The sequence below is a fragment of the Acanthopagrus latus genome, chromosome 6, assembly GCF_904848185.1.
Source record: "Acanthopagrus latus isolate v.2019 chromosome 6, fAcaLat1.1, whole genome shotgun sequence".
Lineage (NCBI taxonomy): Eukaryota > Metazoa > Chordata > Actinopteri > Spariformes > Sparidae > Acanthopagrus > Acanthopagrus latus.
The window spans coordinates 12,666,899-12,687,575 of NC_051044.1; the positions used below are offsets into that span (position 1 = coordinate 12,666,899).

General features: G+C 39.9%; 1 protein-coding gene across 8 annotated transcripts in view; it reads left to right on the forward strand.

The window, feature by feature from the left end:
* Positions 1-20,677, forward strand: part of atp2b2 (ATPase plasma membrane Ca2+ transporting 2) — a 125,070-nt gene that overhangs the window by 90,906 nt on the left and 13,487 nt on the right. For 5 of the 8 annotated variants that reach the window (XM_037101493.1, XM_037101487.1, XM_037101492.1 and 2 more), the window contains 6 exons: positions 228-269; positions 2,584-2,748; positions 4,581-4,795; positions 5,116-5,358; positions 15,141-15,382; positions 16,790-17,024. In XM_037101493.1, coding sequence (XP_036957388.1) covers positions 228-269; positions 2,584-2,748; positions 4,581-4,795; positions 5,116-5,358; positions 15,141-15,382; positions 16,790-17,024 — 1,142 coding nt within the window. The remainder of the gene's footprint in view (positions 1-227; positions 270-2,583; positions 2,749-4,580; positions 4,796-5,115; positions 5,359-15,140; positions 15,383-16,789; positions 17,025-20,677) is intronic. The other 3 variants (XM_037101488.1, XM_037101490.1, XM_037101491.1) reach the window with 1 other exon arrangement.

Here is a 20,677-nt window from a genome sequence, read left to right on the forward strand (position 1 = left end):
TTTATTAATGTCTTATTGGTAGCTGTAGCATAGATACATTAAATCACTTACACATCACAAGCCTTTCTATGTGACTGTCACGGAGACGTTGTATTAAAAGTCATTTTCCTGTCTCCCTATGTGTGACTTTTGGTTCTCACTGTGTGTGTCGTCTCTGTGCTGATAATTTGTTGACTTGTCTGCCTTGGTTTTTTTTGTTGTTACTGTCTTGTATGTCTCCATCATAGGTAAAATGCAAGATGGCAATATGGAGAGCAACCAGATTAAAGGTAACCAAACCATATCTTTCACTCTCTCCTCCCCTGCCTTCTCTCTTCCTCCTCCTCCTCCTCCTCCTCATCTTGTCCCTTCTATGGTGTGTGGTGTAAGCTCTGGGTCAAATGCAAGTGGAAAATCCTCCACTGCTTTATTTATTTCAGCCTACATTATATTCTATACTCTTAATACCTTCCTGTCTTTTAGATTATCATGCACGGCTAATTCAGCAGAGGGATTTTAACAGAGTCTAAAGCAATTCCTAGAGAAGTGTTTGACCCAGGTTTTACCTCCAGTCATATTAGGGTAATAAATCCCTCCTTTTCACTCTGTCTGTCACTGATGTGTTGTCCCTGGTCTGTTGTTCTGTTGTTGTTCTTGTTGTGTTGTTGACTTGCCTTGTTCTGTACAAGAGAACAAAAACCTGTCCCACAACTGCCTCACAGAGACTTGCCTTTTTTCCACCAGAAACACCCAAAAGTGCCAAAAGTGTCCTCTTGGTTCTCTCCGCAAGTCATATACCACACCCTGGTTCATTTGTACCACTGTTTCATGAAATGTATCCCAGATGATTTGACTTCAGTTATCTGGGATTAAAGGAATACTATCACATTTTTCATGGTGTAACTACATAAAGTTTATTTTTATTATTGTTAATCTGTCAGTTTAGTCTCGGTTTGCTTATTGTGTCAGACAGTCAAAAACAATATCGTTTTCAATATAAGACTGAAGCAGAAAACTCTGCGTACATTCAGACGCTGTAATGAACACCTGTTGATAAACAGACTAATATTTTCTCAGACATTTAAATATTTAGTATTGAAAACCAAGTATAAGCATTAATGTCATGTCAAAGTATGTTTCCTCTCTTTAAAAAAAAAAAGCATGGCAAGATGGAAGAACAGACACAAACTATATCCCCAGCAAAGGGGCTTTATAGACCTTAGCATGATGACCACAGTCCCATTCAGCAGCTAGAATCTAGACCAAAATGTAGCTTTCAGAAGATGAACCTTTGTCCTGAGCTTGTATTACATTAGTGTTTGCTCTTGTTCTTGTGCTGCTTACAGTTGGATACAGACACTTTCTGTCTTGAGTCATGGGGGTGGAGGAAACAAAATGCACAACCAGACAGCATGACAAATGTTCAACATTAAAAGGTTTTTTGTGAGCGTGCCTCATTGTTACTGGGAAACTGGGCTGAAATGATTCTTGGCAATGGGTTACAATAACAGAGAAGCGCTGTACTGTGTGTGTGTGTGTGTGTGTGTGTGTGTGTGTGTGTGTGTGTGTGTGTGTGTGTGCGTGCGTGTGTGTGTGTGTGTGTGTGTGTGTGAGAGGGGTAGAGAGATAGAGATAGAGATAGTGAGATAATTGTGATTGGTTTTACAGCCAGAACAGTATTTTTACTAAAAAATAATAAATAAAGACATGCATGATACACAAATGTATGATCACAAATGTGTAAGGTTCTACTTCGGTCATTGGGGATTTTCAATAACGATTTCCTGCCATTATATTTATGAGAGATGAGCTTTCAAAAATGTTGAGTTCATTTTTCATTCTGTTGATAGTTTCTCATGCAGTTATGTGATCATGATATTGCCAGAACAGAATACTCCTTCACCCTAGATGTCTACGCTCTTTACCTCTCCAAGGTCATTTATGACTGGTCTGGACAGCGTTGTCAGAGTAAAATGAAAACACATTAGAATAGACCTACAGATTTTTGTTTTTATTGTTTTAAACTATACATTATCCCCTTTCTCTTATTTTTTTTTTTCATTTCTTGCCTTGTATTTTTTCTTTTGTTTATTCTTGTATCTGAAGCGCAGTGAATTTTCCTTTTAATATGTGAAATGTGCTGCACTATATATAAGGTTTGGTTTTCCTCACTCCTTGCAAATACTAAGCAAATTTGTAGATTATCTGTGAACATGAGTTGGGCCATGGGTGTAGGGCTACTGATTATTCCTGACTTTCCATAGAAATGTGTCTGTGTTAAGAGAGTGAGAATGATAAAGACAGTGTTTCCTTTACTATAGCAAAATAAGGCCTACAGTATCTTCAAATTTTACTACATTTTCTGTACAGAAACAAAGTTCACCGCCTCTTTGATTTCGCCAGGAATACATGCAGGGACATCTTGTCATGGGTTGTCATGTGATCTCTTCTTGGTTGTAAATCTAAACTGTATGTCTGCAATGAATGTGTTCGAGCTAGTGTAACACCTGAGTGTTGAAGCCTGGCTCCTTGCTCCTCTTCGCTCCCTCAGTCTAATCTACACTTGTAACACTGCTGCTGTCTGTTTTTTTGTGGTGTTTACAGTGAAGAAGCAGGATGGAGCAGCTGCCATGGAGATGCAGCCTCTGAAGAGTGCTGAAGGTGGAGAGTCCGATGAGAAAGAGAAGAAGAAGGTGTCCGTTCCGAAGAAGGAGAAGTCTGTGCTGCAAGGGAAGCTGACCAAACTGGCTGTCCAGATTGGCAAAGCAGGTACAGCCAATTGCACACAGACAAATCCATTACTCAGTCAGGCAGTAAAGTCACGGACAACAAGGTACTGAACCGTCATCCTGTTCATCAAAGCAAGATGTGGCAGTGATAAGACTTATTGGTTGCTTAAAGCAATCAGAGCAGTTAAGAAGAATACTGAAGTGTTTGAATTATGACGAAAAGCCTGTTCATTTTAGTTTTTTTAATCACCTCTCCTCTAGGGACTTGCTGAATCATTGTAGTGGGAACAACTGAGACTGCATTATGCAGCTCTTACACTTGTGCAATTTTACAGTCATTACATTACATTTATTTACCGCTTTTATCCAAAAGCAGCTTACAGTAAGTGTGCACCATCCGTGCCATAATCAATTGTTTGTAATGTAATTTGAAGCAATTTATAGCAGCATGGAGGTGATGTCTAAAACACTTGCACTGGGTCTGTAGCAGCAATCATTTTTAGTAACAAGTGCCCACATGCCAGCATGCCCACACTGTGGGTGTCCTCCCAGCAGCAAGATAGTAGGATTATTGTTGAAGATGATAGCCATGATTATTACATACCTAAAATACTTCATGCTAATATGCAAGGGTTTTTGGACCATTCTGGAGGAGCTGTGTTTCCTAAAAAAAAATCTACAAAAATCCTGCCAAGATTTTCTTTGAGGAACTTTTTTTAATCTTAGTAAAAGTTAAGGGTTTCATTTTTCTTTTTCTTTTTTTTGAGAATCCCTTGAAGAAGTTTATACAGTGTGCTGTTACATCAGTCTGTTGGTCTGAGTGATGGAATGAGGACGTGGTGTCAGAACAATAAAATCCCATGGATGGATTAGCATACAGGCAACATTTTAAGATCATATGGCCTTGCTGCGGGTCTGGCAGAAAACATTTGTACTTAATGCACTTCAGGTCCATGTGTGCCCATTTCTATGTCACTGTGGCTTATCTGTTCTGTGTCTGCACTTAATAAGCCATTAGCCAATTAGCTTTCAGAGAGGTAATATAGACTTCACATATACTTAAAATGTGAATATTGTATAATTTACTGGACTTGCATTATTACTTTGCATCTTAATGCATCAGCCCCTGATACTGTAAAGCAGCAGGTATCACAGTATCACCACTGTGTATCAGTGCACAAATCCACACAAGCCATCATACTGTCATGCAGGGGGATTTATAGGTTATCGGAAGGAGGGATTGGTCCAATCTTCTCCCTTGTGGAAATTAACAAAACTCTAAGCGAAGTAAACAGTCAGCTGCAAGATTATATATCCACCAAGCTAAAACTAATGCAGCTTAATACAACATTCCTATAATAAATCCTCCATTCATGAAGGTGACAATATTCTGTTTTTTTGTTCAAAATATTTGTGGGGGTTTTCAATTGTACTTTTTTATACACAGTATTGATTCTTTAGAAATACATCCGAAGCACAAACAAATATCTGTTTATATATATTTATTTGTATTATATTTTATATATCTATCTATATCTCTCTATATGAATGTTATGTTTTATAGTTGGTTTGATGTTGGTTTGAATAACTTGTTGCCTCCTTTTGTGATGAGGCTGACAAGACTTTTTTATTTTAAGTTGACAAGCTTCTGGAAACAAGGCAGCCAAAACTCTGACACTGGCACACATACAGTACATGTAAAGCATGCATGCTCTATAACTATTATTAGTCAAACTTGACATACATAAAGTGAAACTCCACTTAGACCCAACCTTTAAACTATCGAAACACAAACATCAGTGTCCAATGACAATATTAAATCTCATTAATCAACTGTCATTATCATACCTTTTGTATGATTTCTTTTTCCAGGTTTGGTCATGTCGGCCATCACAGTCATCATCCTGGTCCTGTACTTTGCCATTGACAACTTCGTGTTGCAGAAGCTCCCTTGGATGACTGAATGCACTCCCATTTACATCCAGTACTTCGTCAAGTTCTTCATCATCGGCGTGACTGTGTTGGTGGTGGCCGTGCCAGAGGGGCTGCCGCTGGCTGTCACCATCTCCCTGGCTTACTCTGTCAAGGTGAATGAACACATGTAGTACTGTGTTAAAAGCGTATTTAATCAAAAGCAGCAAACAAAGTAAAATCCTTATGAAGGCCGAGTATGCGAAGCATGTTACCTGATCAGCTCATTCAGCCCTTCATAAAGGTCCGATTTGAGGGCAGGTGGTTTTTGAGTCTCATTCCCAAATTGTCAAATACTGACACTTAGGAAAACCAAGACGTCACTTTTTAATGACCTGGGACAACCATTTAGACCTTTAGGAGTTTAAGTATTTTAAGGTATTTCACCCATGCATTGCAACAGATCCTGATCATCACACTGTTTTCTTTCCAACAGAAAATGATGAAAGACAATAACCTGGTGCGTCACCTGGATGCATGTGAAACAATGGGCAATGCTACAGCCATCTGCTCTGACAAGACCGGCACGCTTACCACCAACCGCATGACAGCTGTGCAGTGTTACATTGGAGATGTGCACTACAAAGAAATCCCAGATCCTGGAGCTCTGCCACCCAAAGCACTGGATTTACTGGTCCATTCCATCTCCATCAACAGCGCTTATACCACCAAGATATTGGTAAGCCCCCCCGTAATTGTAGCCATGATTGCCGTAAAGGCCAGTCCTCTCAGCGCCACTACAGCCAGCACCACATGCAGTCCTTCCACCATCATCTGTAGCTCTCTATAAGCCCTTTATGACAATATTTAAGATGATCCATTATACTAAGCCCATGTAAATAAAGAAATATTTTAAAATGTGGGGTTTACTGTATAGATTTCAGCCACCCCTCCCCTGATAATAAAACCAAATTATGACGACAGTAGCCCTAAAACAGTGAGACCATTCTGCAGTGCTTCTTCTTGGCAAAGCAGGCAGTTTTTGTCCTTGGCTGCTGCTTTAGATTCATCAGGCATTCACTCAACTTGTCACCTTTAGAACGGTTGTGTAATTTTGTTTTATCTGATATTCAGAGCATAGCAGACTGTAATTGAATCCAATCTGTCTAAGTGCTTTAGATGATCCCTTGTTTACTGTGAATGCAGTGAAGAGAGATTTTCTTTAAGCCAATTAGACCTGTATGCAAGAAGAACTGGATATATAGATAGTTATATGCAAAAATATCAAGACAGATGGCATGTTACATGCTCTAAGCACTGAATCGGAAACCTGTTTGTGATGATATTCCTTCAGGCCACAGGTGTGACACATAATAAAGCACTTGGCAAAAAATATCACTCAAGGAAAGATTGCCAAGATCAGGATGTCTTCAGACTGTTAGAGCAACATGGCTGAGTAATAATTTTCCTGGCATGACCATGTACCTGCATATACACCATTGGTGCCTGTCTGTGTGTCACTATCCTTGTAAGCCCCTGTAGAGTCTATTCATTGATGGCCGACCAACTGACAAATGCCCTTATGGAACTTGCATGGGGAATGAGCTGAGCAGGCGGGACATCTGCGTTAGAAGGATCCCACAGATTTCACTTCCTACCCCTCAAGGCACGGTTGCAGTCTTGGAGAAAACAGAGCATTGGTCACTTGGCTTCTAAGCTGAAGAGTTACAAATTTGTGTCTGCTCCAATGCTACTCAGTTTGAGTCAGCTAAGTCTTCTTTTAAACACAGTAGATACACTTGCGCAGTGCAGTTACTTCTGGCATTCAAGAAGCATAATTGTGTCTCCCACTTTACTTCAGTTAGGGTTTGAAAGTTGTTTTAATTTCCACAGAGCACCTCTGTTACTATATAAAACAGCAGCAATGTACCTGGCCTATTTATTGAATTATTTAACCCAACCTGTTTGTAAAGAAAGCTATGCAGCATGGGCATTTCTCCACAGACAATGTTCCTATGTAAATAAAACTTTTCTTGTCACAGTCAGTTCAAGTCTGAGATCCCACCTGCTTAGTATCTGCCGTCAATAATTCAAATAGAGTTCCTTGATTTAATCAGTTTATCTTACAGTTGCACCTTGCTTTCTTTCTTCCTCTTGCCAAATACCATGGTATTGTACACCCAAGCACCCCTAAAGTTTTTATGTTCCAAATTTAGCTTACCCCCTTTTTTAACCCTAGGTTTTGCACAACATCTCCCTGTTCAGTAGAGGAATGTGAAATTATTTCTCTTGTTACAAATCAGTGGTACATTCATTTTTGCATTGCATACTGTATATTGTATGCTGAGCAGAAACCCACTGATTTGAACTCAGATGAGCAAAGTTTACATTCAGAAATACAAACTGAGGCATTTTATGTGTGAATTTGCCTGAATGGTGTGTTTGCTAAATTCGTGATTCCAACTCAAGAAAAAAAGAACGATTTTTAACACGATAACTATGATTGTCAGGTAATTTTTTGCACAAAAACGTGTCTTAAATGAAAATACTTAATTGTTAATTGAAAGCAGAGACGAAATCTAGAAAACAAGAGAGAACAGGGCAATTAAAGTATTGTGGTTCTCTAGTGGGAACTGATGGTAACAGGTTAGATTGGTGGCCAAGAAAAACACATGAGCAACACTTGACTTCAATATTTTAACGTTATTAAGGTCTGTGAATGCTGCCTACATGGTTCAAACTGTGATTTAGTTTTGCTGATGGAACAATGCACTTACCTCAGTTTCCCTTTTTCCACAGCATTGCTTTTGCAAGATGTGCCACATTAACAAGATGTTATCCCTTTAGAAAAACCTGGAGGAATGTATTGCTGCATTGCATCAGACTATTGTACCTCCATAGCTGCTTAGCTCAACGGAATTAAGCAACAGCAGAGCTTAGACTTGGGGGATTAAATGGCACATTTAGTCTGTTTTATAATCTCTTCATTCATAAAGAGGTTACCTCATGCACCAAAGTAGAAGTCAAACTTAGGTTAAACTTCAGATGACATCAACTCAAACGCCTGGACTGGTTACCTTCCATTGAGAGTGATCTCCTACAGCATTTGTGCACTGCAGCTTGCAAACCACACACACACACATATATATATATATACACATATATATGAAACAAGATGGAGAAGTACAGATGTAATTAAGGAATGAAGTGAACTCAGAAAGTAGGATCCAAAAGGGAAATTTCTGAGGAATATTTAGTGCATCCCCCTCTTCCTTCCCTAGCCACCCCCACTCCCTCAGCACCACTCCAGCCCTGCAATATGCTGGCTGGTGTGTTCTTATATAAGAGGCCAATCCTGTGGGATGCCAGGATGGCTATGGAAGTCTTTGATGGCCACCACACAAAGGCACAAAGGCAAAGAGGCAGGCTTTGATACCCATATCAGTCCCCCTACTGCCTCGCTGGCTTCATAATACAGCCAGTGGTATAGCTCGACTTCTTCTGTCAGCACATACAGTCTAAAGTGGAGAAGCCTCATCCTCGAGGGAGATATTCACACACGTTTACACAACACACAGTCTATGCATACTTCCACTGTACATGCACATGTTGATAGATACTCTATTCATTTGCACACGTGAAAAGCATGCATGCATGCCTTGGATGTCTTTTGCAGATAAGTCAAGCATGCTGCAGTATATAGCAATTTGTGAACGGCATTCAGTGACGTCAGTATACCGACGTCATTTCAAAGGGAACGTGCGTCATCCCCTGCGGCAAGAACCTTATAGCAATGAGTTGCCTCACTGAATAAGCCCTACTTTTACCTATTTCCCTCAACTTTCATATTATTCGTTTTTTCATTACGTCTGTGACACACTAACTTTGTCTACAAGAAGGCTGTGTGTCAAGTGAGAAATGGCAGTGGTGAAGTGTAGATGCATAGCCAGTTGCACACAAACACACACATCTGTCATATCAGGAGTACTCACACCATTGCAGGTATTCAGATCACAGGTGTGTGTTCTCGCAGCACAGCGGCATGTGTTTAGCATAGCTGTGTGCGAGTCCTGGAAGCGCAGTCTCATGTTGCTTCAACCACCTGCTCAGGTCATTATTCCGGTCAGGGACAAGAGAGGTAGATAATTCACACACAGGCACACCTATGCAAACACAGATGGCTTTAATTGTGAGGGATAGGTGCTTTGGGAAAGGCAAAGACATTTACAGAAGCTCAGTGTTTAGTTAAAGCTACTGACTCAACAGAATGTGCCTGATATCGAAGAGAAGATGTTAGAAAAAACAAGATGCGGTTCATGTTTATATACAATGACCGGGATATTGTTTGTAATTCAAATTCACAGCCTCATTTTCGCTCAGTACTGAGTCATGAGGCCCTGATGTAATTGAATTTGGCTCACAGTGTCATCTGGACATTGCGTGCTTGTCTGCCCAACATGGACGAGCAATGAGAGTGTCTTTGTGCTTTTAGCTTGAAGCACCCAGTGTCCCCATGGAATAATTCTGGACCCTGAAAGTGAAAAAGAGATGTAGAATCACTGAAGGATGCCGATACAGAGATATCTTCAGCAGAAGTATGTCCTATGTTCTCTTGTTCTCTTGCTCTGTGTTCAGCACTTGCTTACTGACTTGACAGTGTTGCTGAGATGGCAGTGAAAGAGACGTCGTCATCACATTAGAATGACAATCGTGTGATGTCTCAGACGTACATAGCTTATTGGGTTCCCTGCATTTTCCACACACAACATGAATGATTGCATACTTTCATTATGTCTGAAAAGTTTTTGTAAGCTTGTATCAATTATGTACATTACATACATAGAACAGATTTATTTAGAGAATTTGGAGTCAGTGGTGATAGTCAGTGTACATTTGTAGGATTATTTTACCAAACATTTAGAATTGTATGTCGATGTAAGTAAGTGAATTTTGTGTTGCGTTTAACAGATCTCTGTAGTTTATTTTACAGTAACCAGTTAAACCTGCATACCAGTCTTAATTTACTTAACACTAAAGTCAGTATAAATCCAGCAATGTTACACACTAAAGCGTGTTTACAGGTCTTGGGGAGTACCACTGATTATTTGGAGAAGTAACATAAAGCCTTTTGTGGCTCCAGATTTCACTCAGTGGCTAACGTGCATGGTGGGTGATATGGGCACCAGGTTTTGAAAAGCAGTCAAATTTTCTAGAATTGCACTTCTATAATGCCTTCAAACTCATAATGGACAGTTTTTAAAAAAAAAAAGAAAAATTACCCTTTGATTCCAGGCATTCTTCTTCCTTTTTAAAAGCTACATTACCCTCAATGCAACCTAGTCACTCAGTAACATCACTGGAGGCAATACATCAGATTAAATGCAGCTTCTTCTGGAGCCACAGAATGTTTTATACTACTTTTTCACACATAAAGAAGTACTACCCAAGACCTACAAACACACTTTGATGTGTAAAACAGGTGGAGTTACATTCTGTGAAATGTTTAATCAAGTCAGGCACCTTAATCTAAAAATGTTTTAGTATAGAGGTACTCACAGTGCTCACAGTGTGCAGAGTTTTTACAGCTAAGCAAAATGTCTTAGTATTTTTCTCATTTGAGCTCAGGTGTCAGGACAGTGGAAACATTTTGATAAGATGTAAATAAAAATGAAGAAGGCCACAAAGTGAAGAAATCAAGCAACCCAAAAGCTTCCACAATAACAAATGCATGTTGCTGATGTTGGTTGAGAAATACACAAAACATGGTGTACAGCCTCAGAAGAAACATTTATCCCTGGGTCATGTGACTGAGTAATGCTGAATGCTGATGGACCAGGTTTTGAATCTACTGTAAAATTCTCTATTCTCTCAACACTCAATGAGCTAATTGAATACCTCCCAATCACAAATCAGAGCCAACGCCCAGGGTAGAGGGTAGAGAGGTATTTGCAAATGCTGAAAAGATGAACATAAAGTTGCTAAACTAAGACAAAGTGGAGCTTAAATAGTTTCAAGAGCAGCAGCACAATTAAAATCCATGTAGATCCAAATTCCTGTGGATTTGATTTTAGCCCCATGAAGGGATAAGATTGATATTGTCCTTGAAAACTCTCAGTCATCAGAGGAAAACAGCACATCTGACAAGCACATGCTTTATTATAGTATAGAAATTGGATATTGGTAACCATTTATAGGTAAAAGTAATGCAGAATATAGAATGAAGGCTTTATTAGTACTGGCACTGTAAGGGGGTATTATTCGAAGCACATTTACACAGATTTTGTATTGCACATTCTGACATTAGGAGGAAATACAGAAAGGAGACCTGAAAGCAAATGGGGTAAAATATGTATCAAAGAAGGAAAGGGAGCCAAAGCAAGGATAAGCGCAAAAGAATACATGAAAGAAAATAGGAAAATTATACAAAAGGAGGAGAGAGGAACCACACTCGTGTGACAAGTGTCCTCATCATGGACTGGAAGGCTGTATTACTGCCCTCCAGCATGCCTTCAGGCCTTAGCCCAGTTGGCTGGTACAGTCATGTGGAGAGCTAGAATATCATCCACTCCTACATGCGTAGAGGGAACAAGAAGGCAGGTGGAGGAGGAGGAGGAGGAGTAGGAGGGATGCCGCTGCAAGAAACTGGGGACACTGATGGTAAGGAAGAGGAGAAAGACATTCAAAGCTAGGAAGGTGGTTAGGGATACAAAGGGTTGAGAGACTGAACAACAGAATAGAAAATGGAAAATCAGGGAGAAAGACAGAAGAGTAAAAGGGTGGGGTTAAGTTGTAAGGAGAAAGGGAAGAAAATGAGGAGAAACTGAAGGAACAGGATGGATGGATTAAGGAGAGCCGCAGGTGGAATAGGAAGTAAAGTTGCCAGCTCTCCCTCTGGCATATGTCCTTGCCTGCGGGAACACCCAAGGACCATGGAGAGGGCAGCTGGTCCTCCGCCACGTCAAGGCCAGGACATGCCATCCGTAGCCCAGTCATGCCAACGTTGGGCGTCCCATGCCAGCAACTGTCCTTGTGCGTAGGGCCCACGTCAAGCTAAACCTCTATGGAATCTCTGATAATTAAAGGCTGCAGTGTTTCTGTGTGCCTTTTGTTTATTTCTGCTCATCATAGCTCTTTCTCCTACCTCCTGGGTTGTTTATGCAGCTGCTGTTAGGCTCTGTGTTTCTCATCAGAGTGGTGTTCAGGATGTGTTCCTTATTCAAAATGGGTGATGAATTTGATTATCATGGTTAGATTTTGGCATCTTTCAGCCAAGCTGAGGGGTTGTGGCTCCTTAATAGACCAATTAAGCACAACCATTTTTGAATGTAATATGGTAAATAACCACAATTCCAATATTACCTTAACTTGAGCAAAAAAAAATTTACCACTTACCATGAAGCATTAAATATATAGTCATCAGCCCTCTTAAACAGTCTGAAGTCTTAAACATTATCTTAAAACCGCATAATACATCTTGCTGCACTGTTTCCAGCTGGTCTTTTACTTTAAGTTGTTTAGGTTAGTGTTTGTCCGTTGCTGGGAGCCTTTTCCTCCAAACACTTAGCAGACAGTGCAGATGAGGCTATTTGTTCCATCCCCTCATTAGCCAATGACAGGCAGTGTCTTCCTGATGTAATCATTGGTCATTAGGGAAAGGCATTAATTCTGTTATTTACCGCAAACTCGGTATAAAGTATTTATACTCTTGACTGTGTCTGTGAGACACACAGCTGAACATTAACCAGATATGTCCAATTACTAGGTGAACATGGGCCAGCAGTCTGATTGGTTTTTAATGATTAATGAGATTTTAGCTGACTTTCTCTCCAACCCTCTCAGCTGGAACCTCTGGCTCATAGCAGCTGCAGCTAAATGGACATATAAAATATATCTGAGCCTGAATAAAATCAATAATCATTGTTTCTCAAGAAACTGGGGTTTGAAAATATTGAGCTTCTTAAGCAAACGTTGAAAGCAGGTGTATCACTCATTGGCGTCTGCAATGTTCAACCACATTTCAACAGACTGCTTAAAAAACAAACAGAAATGTGAACATCAGGACAGCTCAATTTAAAATTACATAGCCCAACATTTTGCCTCAAAGAGCTTTACAGTCTGTACACCATACAATTCAACACCCTCTATTCTTAGACCCTCAGTGCAGATAAGAAACTTCCCCACAGGACAGACAGACATGCAAAATATGTTGCATGTACAGAGTAGACAACATCACACCATCGAGAAACAAATGGATATTCAAAGTATTTTGCTGCTGTATTTTGTTACTGCTTTGAAATATGTGAGCCTTTGTCAGTCACCTTAAGAAGGGCACATTAAAACTGTTTATTAGCATTATCTATCAAAACCTCGTTAGCAAACCGACAAGAGCAGTTCATTAGATGGAGAGTGTGAGGGCTACAATTTCAGCAAGCCATTAATGTGATTAACTGCATTGCCGATACAGAATCTCCCTCAACAAATTTCTGCAAGTGCCGAGCAAAGAAACCAACAAGAAGAAAGTACAATTCAAAAATGTCGAAATGTCAAGCTATCCTTTTCAATCTAATCCTGGTTGGAGGCTTGTTTAGACGCGGAACAGCAAGTCTGCAGTCAGTCTATTTTGGGGCAAATAGCACAGACCGAAGGTGTCTACTTAGCAGCAAGTCAGAGGCATTATGTTCCGTGTGCTTTTGACATGCCGTGTTGTGTGTGTGTGTTACAGAAGGTGAGTGTACCTGACATGCTGTTCTTTAGCTGTGTGTGTAGGTGTCAAGTGCACTCTTGGTACTATATAGCAAGACCCCAGGGAGACTAGCTTACAGCTCAGTGCCAGCTAATGGGGGATCCAAATGTACCAAATGTGACCAATATGGCTTATCTTCTACAGTGCTGATTACACAACACATTTGATTGATGTTGCCCAAATTTTGCTCATTTGCTTTTATCAAACTAAAATGAATATCAGGACTGTGTGATTATGTGAAAAAGTATAAATAAAGACAGTAAGAATTACACAATCTTAGATGTGTCCGGACCTATAAGCATCAGTGTCAATATGATGATCTGTGTGCGTGTGTGTGTGTGTCCGTGTGGGATATTGACAACAATGAGATTTGTTCTTCTATCACAGTGACTTAAACAGAAAACAGTGCTTTTTCCACATAAATATGAATGGTCACATTATATGCTTTATTGCTTGCATTACCATGTGATTCGACAATTGAGGGAGTAAATGGAGTGACGCTTGGGGAAATGCCGATAAATAAGGACTGGGAATAGATGAAAAGGGGAGACACAGAAAGACTCGAGGACATTGTGAAGTGAGATGAGTGAAAATCCTGTCAGAGAATCGGAGCCAAAGAGTAAGAATCCCCAAGTGGCGGAGAGAGAGAGCACCCTCTCTTTTCTCCCCCAAGTCTCTCCTTCCAAGTATGCTTTGCCTGGTGTTACCATGGTAACACTGAGTCTTCCACAAGCTGACCACATGCACACGCTCGCACACACTCGCACATACAGTAAGTGTGTGTGTGTATGCAGTTTCACACATTTACTGTAGCACCTGCACAGCCTCGTGCACAGCTTCGTACAGACATGCACACAAGTTACAGTGAAAAGGCTCAACTGATAACAAACACACTCCAGCTCTGAGAGGCAGAAACACATCACAGCAAATTAATCAGCAACAAACTTGACAGTTGATTGTTTTTCCAAGCAAATAATGAGAATTCTCTGGTTCCTGCTTTTTAAAAAATGATGGTTTGCTGCTTGTATTTGTGTTCTGTGACACTAAATTAAATATTGTTGGGGTTTGGATTGTAAATCGGACTAAACAAGAAATTTGGGCATGTCGTTTTCTGATGTTTTATTGATCGCACAATGAACAGCCTAATCAGGAAATAGCCGGCATGGTCATACAAATTCTGTGCCCATTGTTGCACTCACGTAGAAATGTGGATACTGAGATTTTCACTGAACCGGAAAAAAGCACAGCTCCAAATGTACAATTAAATATCCAAATTTAACAAATGTCCAGATTGCAATGGGCTGAGCCGTATGCCTGAAATAAGAACATTCAAATCTGATTCCATCTATCTCATCTCCTACCCTCCCACACGGAGCAACCCCTTCACCTGCTAGCCGGTCAATTATCACTAGCAGCTATTTCAAGCCTTACATTGGTCGCACTGCACTGAAGGAAAGAGAATCTCATTGATTGAATAGAGGACAGAGCAAACAGCATATACTATTTGTTCTCAAGATGTGTTCAGCTGAAGTATTGAGAGTCTTTATACCGGGGATTTTCTTTATTTACCATGAGAGAAAGCACAACTATAAAATGGATTAAATCATTAAATGTAAAAGATAGTCTTAAAATGGCTTTAAATCATTGCAGCCTCTTATGAGAGAAAAACAACCACTGGAGGAAAATAAGCACGTTTACCACCGTATATCTATTGCACCAAATATCAGGATGAAAATAGACCTAAACATCCAAAAATCTCTTCCTTCGCCTTTCTCCAGCCCCCAGACAAGGAAGGCGGTCTGCCAAAGCAGGTGGGCAACAAGACAGAGTGCGGCCTGCTGGGATTGGTCTTGGACTTGAAGCGGGATTACCAGCCAATAAGAAACCAGATCCCGGAAGAGAAGCTTTACAAAGTCTACACCTTCAATTCTGTCAGGAAGTCAATGAGCACTGTCGTCAAGTTGCCCGATGGGAACTTCCGCATGTACAGCAAGGGAGCCTCCGAGATCGTCCTCAAAAAGTGAGTCTGGTTTTGTGATGACAATGAGATGACTGAAAATGATTGCAGCAGGCAACCTTGTTCTACAGTAGCTACTATGATATAATCAAGTGCTGATTTTTTTGTGTGGCAGTGTATAGCAAATCAAGTATGTACATAATGTACTTGAGGGTATAACCTCTTGCAGTGAGCAGTGAGTGTGGGCTGAGATTCCACTAGAAGGTCACCCAATCGTGACACTTGACAGTACATTGCAATAGCGTCACAGCAACAAATAAGTTACTCTGAGAAGCAGACCAGAGGCAGTTATCAAGCTTCCTCCACAAATTCAAGAAAGGAGCTGAAATTCTCTTTTTTTACAATGACAGACATCAAAATGAAACATTAAATTAAAACAAACAATGTCCTGTTGGTTTTTCAGTTGTTGTCAACTGAACACAGTTAACATAAACATAGATATAGCTTTAAATAGCTTACTTTGAGCTAAAATATAAGGTTTTACACATTTTTTGTGTCAAATTTGTGTCATTTATTTTGTAAATGGCTTACATTAGGTGAATTGGACCCAGGTCTTTCTGTTGCACTGTATGTCCTTATACACGTTGATTTTACATTATCTTAGCTATTGAGCTTAAGAGAAATCAACTAACTGTTGAGCTGCAAGCTCACCTCAGGGTCCATTTTGTAGCTGTTATTCAGCTTTCAGTTATATCACAACCTTGGTCAGCAGATGGAGTTAAAAAATCGCAAATATTCTTTTAGATCTGTGAAGAAGCATGATGTTGTTTTTAAAGCAATGGTTCTTTTCTTTGGGAAACTGCCCTTAATCATTTTCTTGCCAAGAGTTACATGAGAAGACTAACACCACCCTCATATCTGTCCTTGGAATATTAAGCTACAGCCAGCAACCTATGAGCTTAACTTAGCACAAAGTGGCAGATTGTTGTTTTCAGACCTGGTTTCTCAGCAGATTAAACAAGATGGATTAAGTGGTTTAATTTGTGATCTTAAGGGTTGCTGGTAGGTGTACTGCCTTTGGATAGAGTGAGGCTAGCTACACAACCTCTTATACAAGTCTCTCCTTAAGCTAAATTAACCAGGCTGCAGGTTGTAGCTTAATATTAAATGCAAAGATATGAAAATTCTTCTCACCTAATTCTTGACAAGAAAAGGGGAATAAGCATGATCCCCAAACTGTCAAACAATTCCTTGAAGTGTGCCTATTTGTCCAACACTGATGAAGCACTGATGACGATTTAGACCAAAAATGTATTTATGTTAATTCAAAGTCACAAATGCATGTAACATTCAATACTGTATTAAATGGATGCATCGGCCAAAATTCTTTGAAACTGTATGGGGTTTTCTATGCTGTGTCACGTTGCGATACTAACTCTAACGATCCAACCACTTCACCCTTGATCACAGATGCAGCCATATCCTGAACGAGGTGGGAGAGCCGAGGCTTTTCCGTCCACGGGACAAGGACGAGATGGTGAAGAAGGTGATTGAGCCAATGGCAAGTGATGGCCTGAGGACTATCTGTGTGGGGTACCGTGACTTCCCCGGTGATCCTGAGCCCAACTGGGACGATGAGAACACCATCCTCAATGACCTCACAGCCATCTGTGTTGTTGGGATTGAGGACCCCGTCCGTCCAGAGGTAGGAGGGAGTGAGATGTTTTGGTAGCATTCTGAATGTAGATTTCAAATACAGTGTGCATGCAGCTGTACAACATCAGCGGCTTGCTGGCTGGTGTGCCCTCATCAATATGTTTACCTGAAGGTTTTATTATCTCTACTGTTTCACTTGTGTGTGCTGCCCAAGAAATGATACAGTGCAGCCATCCAAACTTATATACACAAACTGTGAGGCATGACATGGGTATAGATATGCATACATTTAGATTATTTTCTAAATTGAACCTGAAATGCTATTATTAGTAAGCCTCTTAAAGCACTATTTGTGGGTCCTCGATTTCAGAATCATGTGATTGTTAATAAGCCTCTATTCATTTGGCAAAGTTAATCCAGTTTTTTCCTAAATAGCCCATAATTAGACACATAAACAGTTGTTTGGAGTTTAGTTACATCAGACCAGCTCCTCTCATCACTTGCATTAAATCACTTGTATATAAAAAGCTGGAGCGGCAGGGACAAAGAGCGAACAAAGCAGCAAGACTGTGGCGACAGCAGCAGCCTGCAGCTGGCAGGGAGAGATCAAGTGTTATTTGAAAGACTTGACATTAGGGTGCGCGTATGATCAATTGCTTCACTGATGATTATTGATTCATGAAATGCACACTCAAGACCGACTGATGTGCGCTGCTCAGGTTTTGTACACTAATAATTTATTTTAATGTGCAGTTGCTGCTTGTGTTTACTGTATCATACAGATAATATTTTAATACACTGATTTGTTTTATTTGATCTTAAAATACGCAATTTCTGGGTGAGACACTGCTCTAGAAAAATATAGAAACAAATTGTACAAATATTGACATGTGGACTCAAACCATAAGCAAATCTTGAAAAAGGTCTTCTGACAAAGCACATTTAGTATACTTAAGTACTGGTGCTGCTACTTTACTTACTATATTTAATTACTTTTTAATGACTATTTTCATTATTATTGAGTAAGTAAGTACGTAAGTTTGTATTTATATAGCACTTTTTTCAAACAAAGTGCTGTACAGGGTACAGTAAACATGAAACATAATTGAAAATACAATTAAAAACAAACATTGAAATAAACAAAATAAGATGAATAAGATCAAATAGAATAAACATACATGTACAGATATGTACAAAGAATAATTACAGTTCTATTGTAGGGAATGCAAGATGATAGAGATGGGTTTTGAGAAGTTTTTTGAAGACATTTAATGTTTCAGCTGATCTGACGAAAGAGGGTATTTAATTCATTAGCTCCAATATATTCTTATCTACATATACATTTATGAGGGGGAAAGTATCTGTATACAGTAAGAAAACTGACCTGACTTGACAGCTCGTGTGCAGGTACTAGGAAGCAGGAAGCTAACTGACTACTGCATTATTCAACTTCCTCCTTTCATCTTTTTTTTCCATCCCCCTCCTCACTCTGAAACCCATCGCGTTTTTTTCATTTCCACCTCTCTCCACACTGTAGGGTTTGACTTTCACCCCTCTCTGGTTTCTCATTTTTTTCCCTTTGACTTTCTCTGCACCTGCCTTCGTCTCTCCTCATGCCTTTATTGTCTCTTTCAGTCGGGAGCCAACTTATGTAAGCAGCTGAACAGACCAAGATTAAAATAAAATCACCATGTTCAAAGTAAATACGTCCACAATCTTAGGAAGAACTAGACTAATGAGAAGCTGTTTTTGTATCACAGTGTTATCAAAGCTGAATATTTAAACAAACTGCCATATAGATTCATCCCGAGAAATGGAAATAAAGAGTAAAAGTGGCAAGAAAAGTTCAGGACAAAACAAAATGTTGGACATTTTTCCACATATCCCTCAACATTTGTGAATATATTCCCTTGCATCGCTCTCAGCCTGGCTTCTGGCACAGCAGTCATCTAACATCTGACATTTTCAATAACTGGTGGGGAAAAGCAATGCTCTGAGCACCCCTGCAATCCAGTGACATCTTTCCAGGTCTATAAGTAAGGACCAGTTAATAGTGGAAATGAGATGACTTTCTGCTGTGCTAAAAAGGTCACGCAGAGTTGCAATCATGTTTTTGGCTGGTTTTCGCCTAACTTCTTCCTCCAGAATGCGATGTACTTTCAGTAACTAACAGCTCTGTAGGGTTGCCCACGAAGTGACCAGCGAGGAGAGAACGGAAAGAAGAAGGAAAGATAGAGGAAGACAAACAGATTCAAAATCAGACTCATGGCAGAGGGATGACGGACCGCAGGAGAAGGAAGACGAGTTAAGGAGAGAAAACAGGAGGAAAGCAAGAGTGTAACCAGATCTGTATTAGAGACACAAGAGGCTCGTTTTCCAGTCTCACCCACTAGCCTCCTACCCTCTTCCTTTGTCGGGCCAGATTGTATTTTTAATAAGCCTCCACTCTTCTCCTCTTCTCCTTTCCCTGTCTCTCTACCTCCTCTTTCGAGTGACCAGTCAACTAGAGCAGTGGGAATCTGAAGTAAAGGAGAGTAAAACAGACAGCAGGGATGACAGATAGGCAGACGGGAACTTGATATCCTGATAACAATGCCTTGGTGATAGAAGGATGTAATATCTTGCTCCACTTGCCACAATATTTACTCCAAAGGGTTCTATGTTCTATCAGATCACATTACTTCAAACTAACTCATGAATTAATTTGTCTGTAATTGCTTATTATTTACCACAAAACCAGCTCCTGTATCTATACTAACTGAAGTTAATGGCCACTAAGCGCATTTGTGTGAATAATACTCTTGTCATTTTCAGGATCTATTTTGCAATTTGCAAACACACCCTTGCTCACTTCAGTAGGCTCAGTGGTTTTAGCTACCTTAGGTACACACTGCTGTATTAACACCTTTCCTGAGGCCTAATCTACATGTACACAAACACAGCATATTTGGAAATGGAGTCCAAATGAGCATTTGAGCACCATTTCAGAAATAATCTCCGTCCATACTAACGTCTGTGTCATTGTTTCCAAAGATCTCAAAAAGATCTGAACAAAAAAACACTGACAAGAGTTTCGGAATATCTACGCCCCGAAAAAGTTTTTCAAAAAGCCAGTTTGACCTAGAACACCATTTTTGGGTGTACAAAGGGACACAATTCTTAAACAAAGCTTGTGTGTACAGTGGAGAGAGTCAGCTTACTGAATAAAGAGTCTTGATTTTGCTACTGATGTAGCAGGTTTCAGTATTTAAACAAAATGTTCACTTTATGCACACAATCCTGATTCAAAGCTATCTATGACAACCCATACAACAGAATTATAAGATGTCAAATTTATTTAGTAAAATTACATAATTTTTTCAGTTTTTGCATGTTTAACCTCTACATGTATGCCATTAAAGACCAGCCTTTCTTCACTGCTTAATCAGTTCCTTTTAAATTAGTAATATCCCTCTGCAGCTTGATTCAAAAGTTTAGTGTTCAATATGTTTCCACATTGCTCGGACGGATTCATTTTATTTATTTATTTTTTTCATTTTATGTTGTACTTTGCATGTGTGTTTATGAGTACAAGCATGCTCCCATGTGCATGTGCAATATGCTCAAGTGTCTGTGAGTGTGAAGTGGAAAGTGTGCATATTTCTGCCTCTGTGTGTGAGCGTGTGTGTGTGTGTGTGTGTGTGTGTGTGTGCGTGTGTGCGT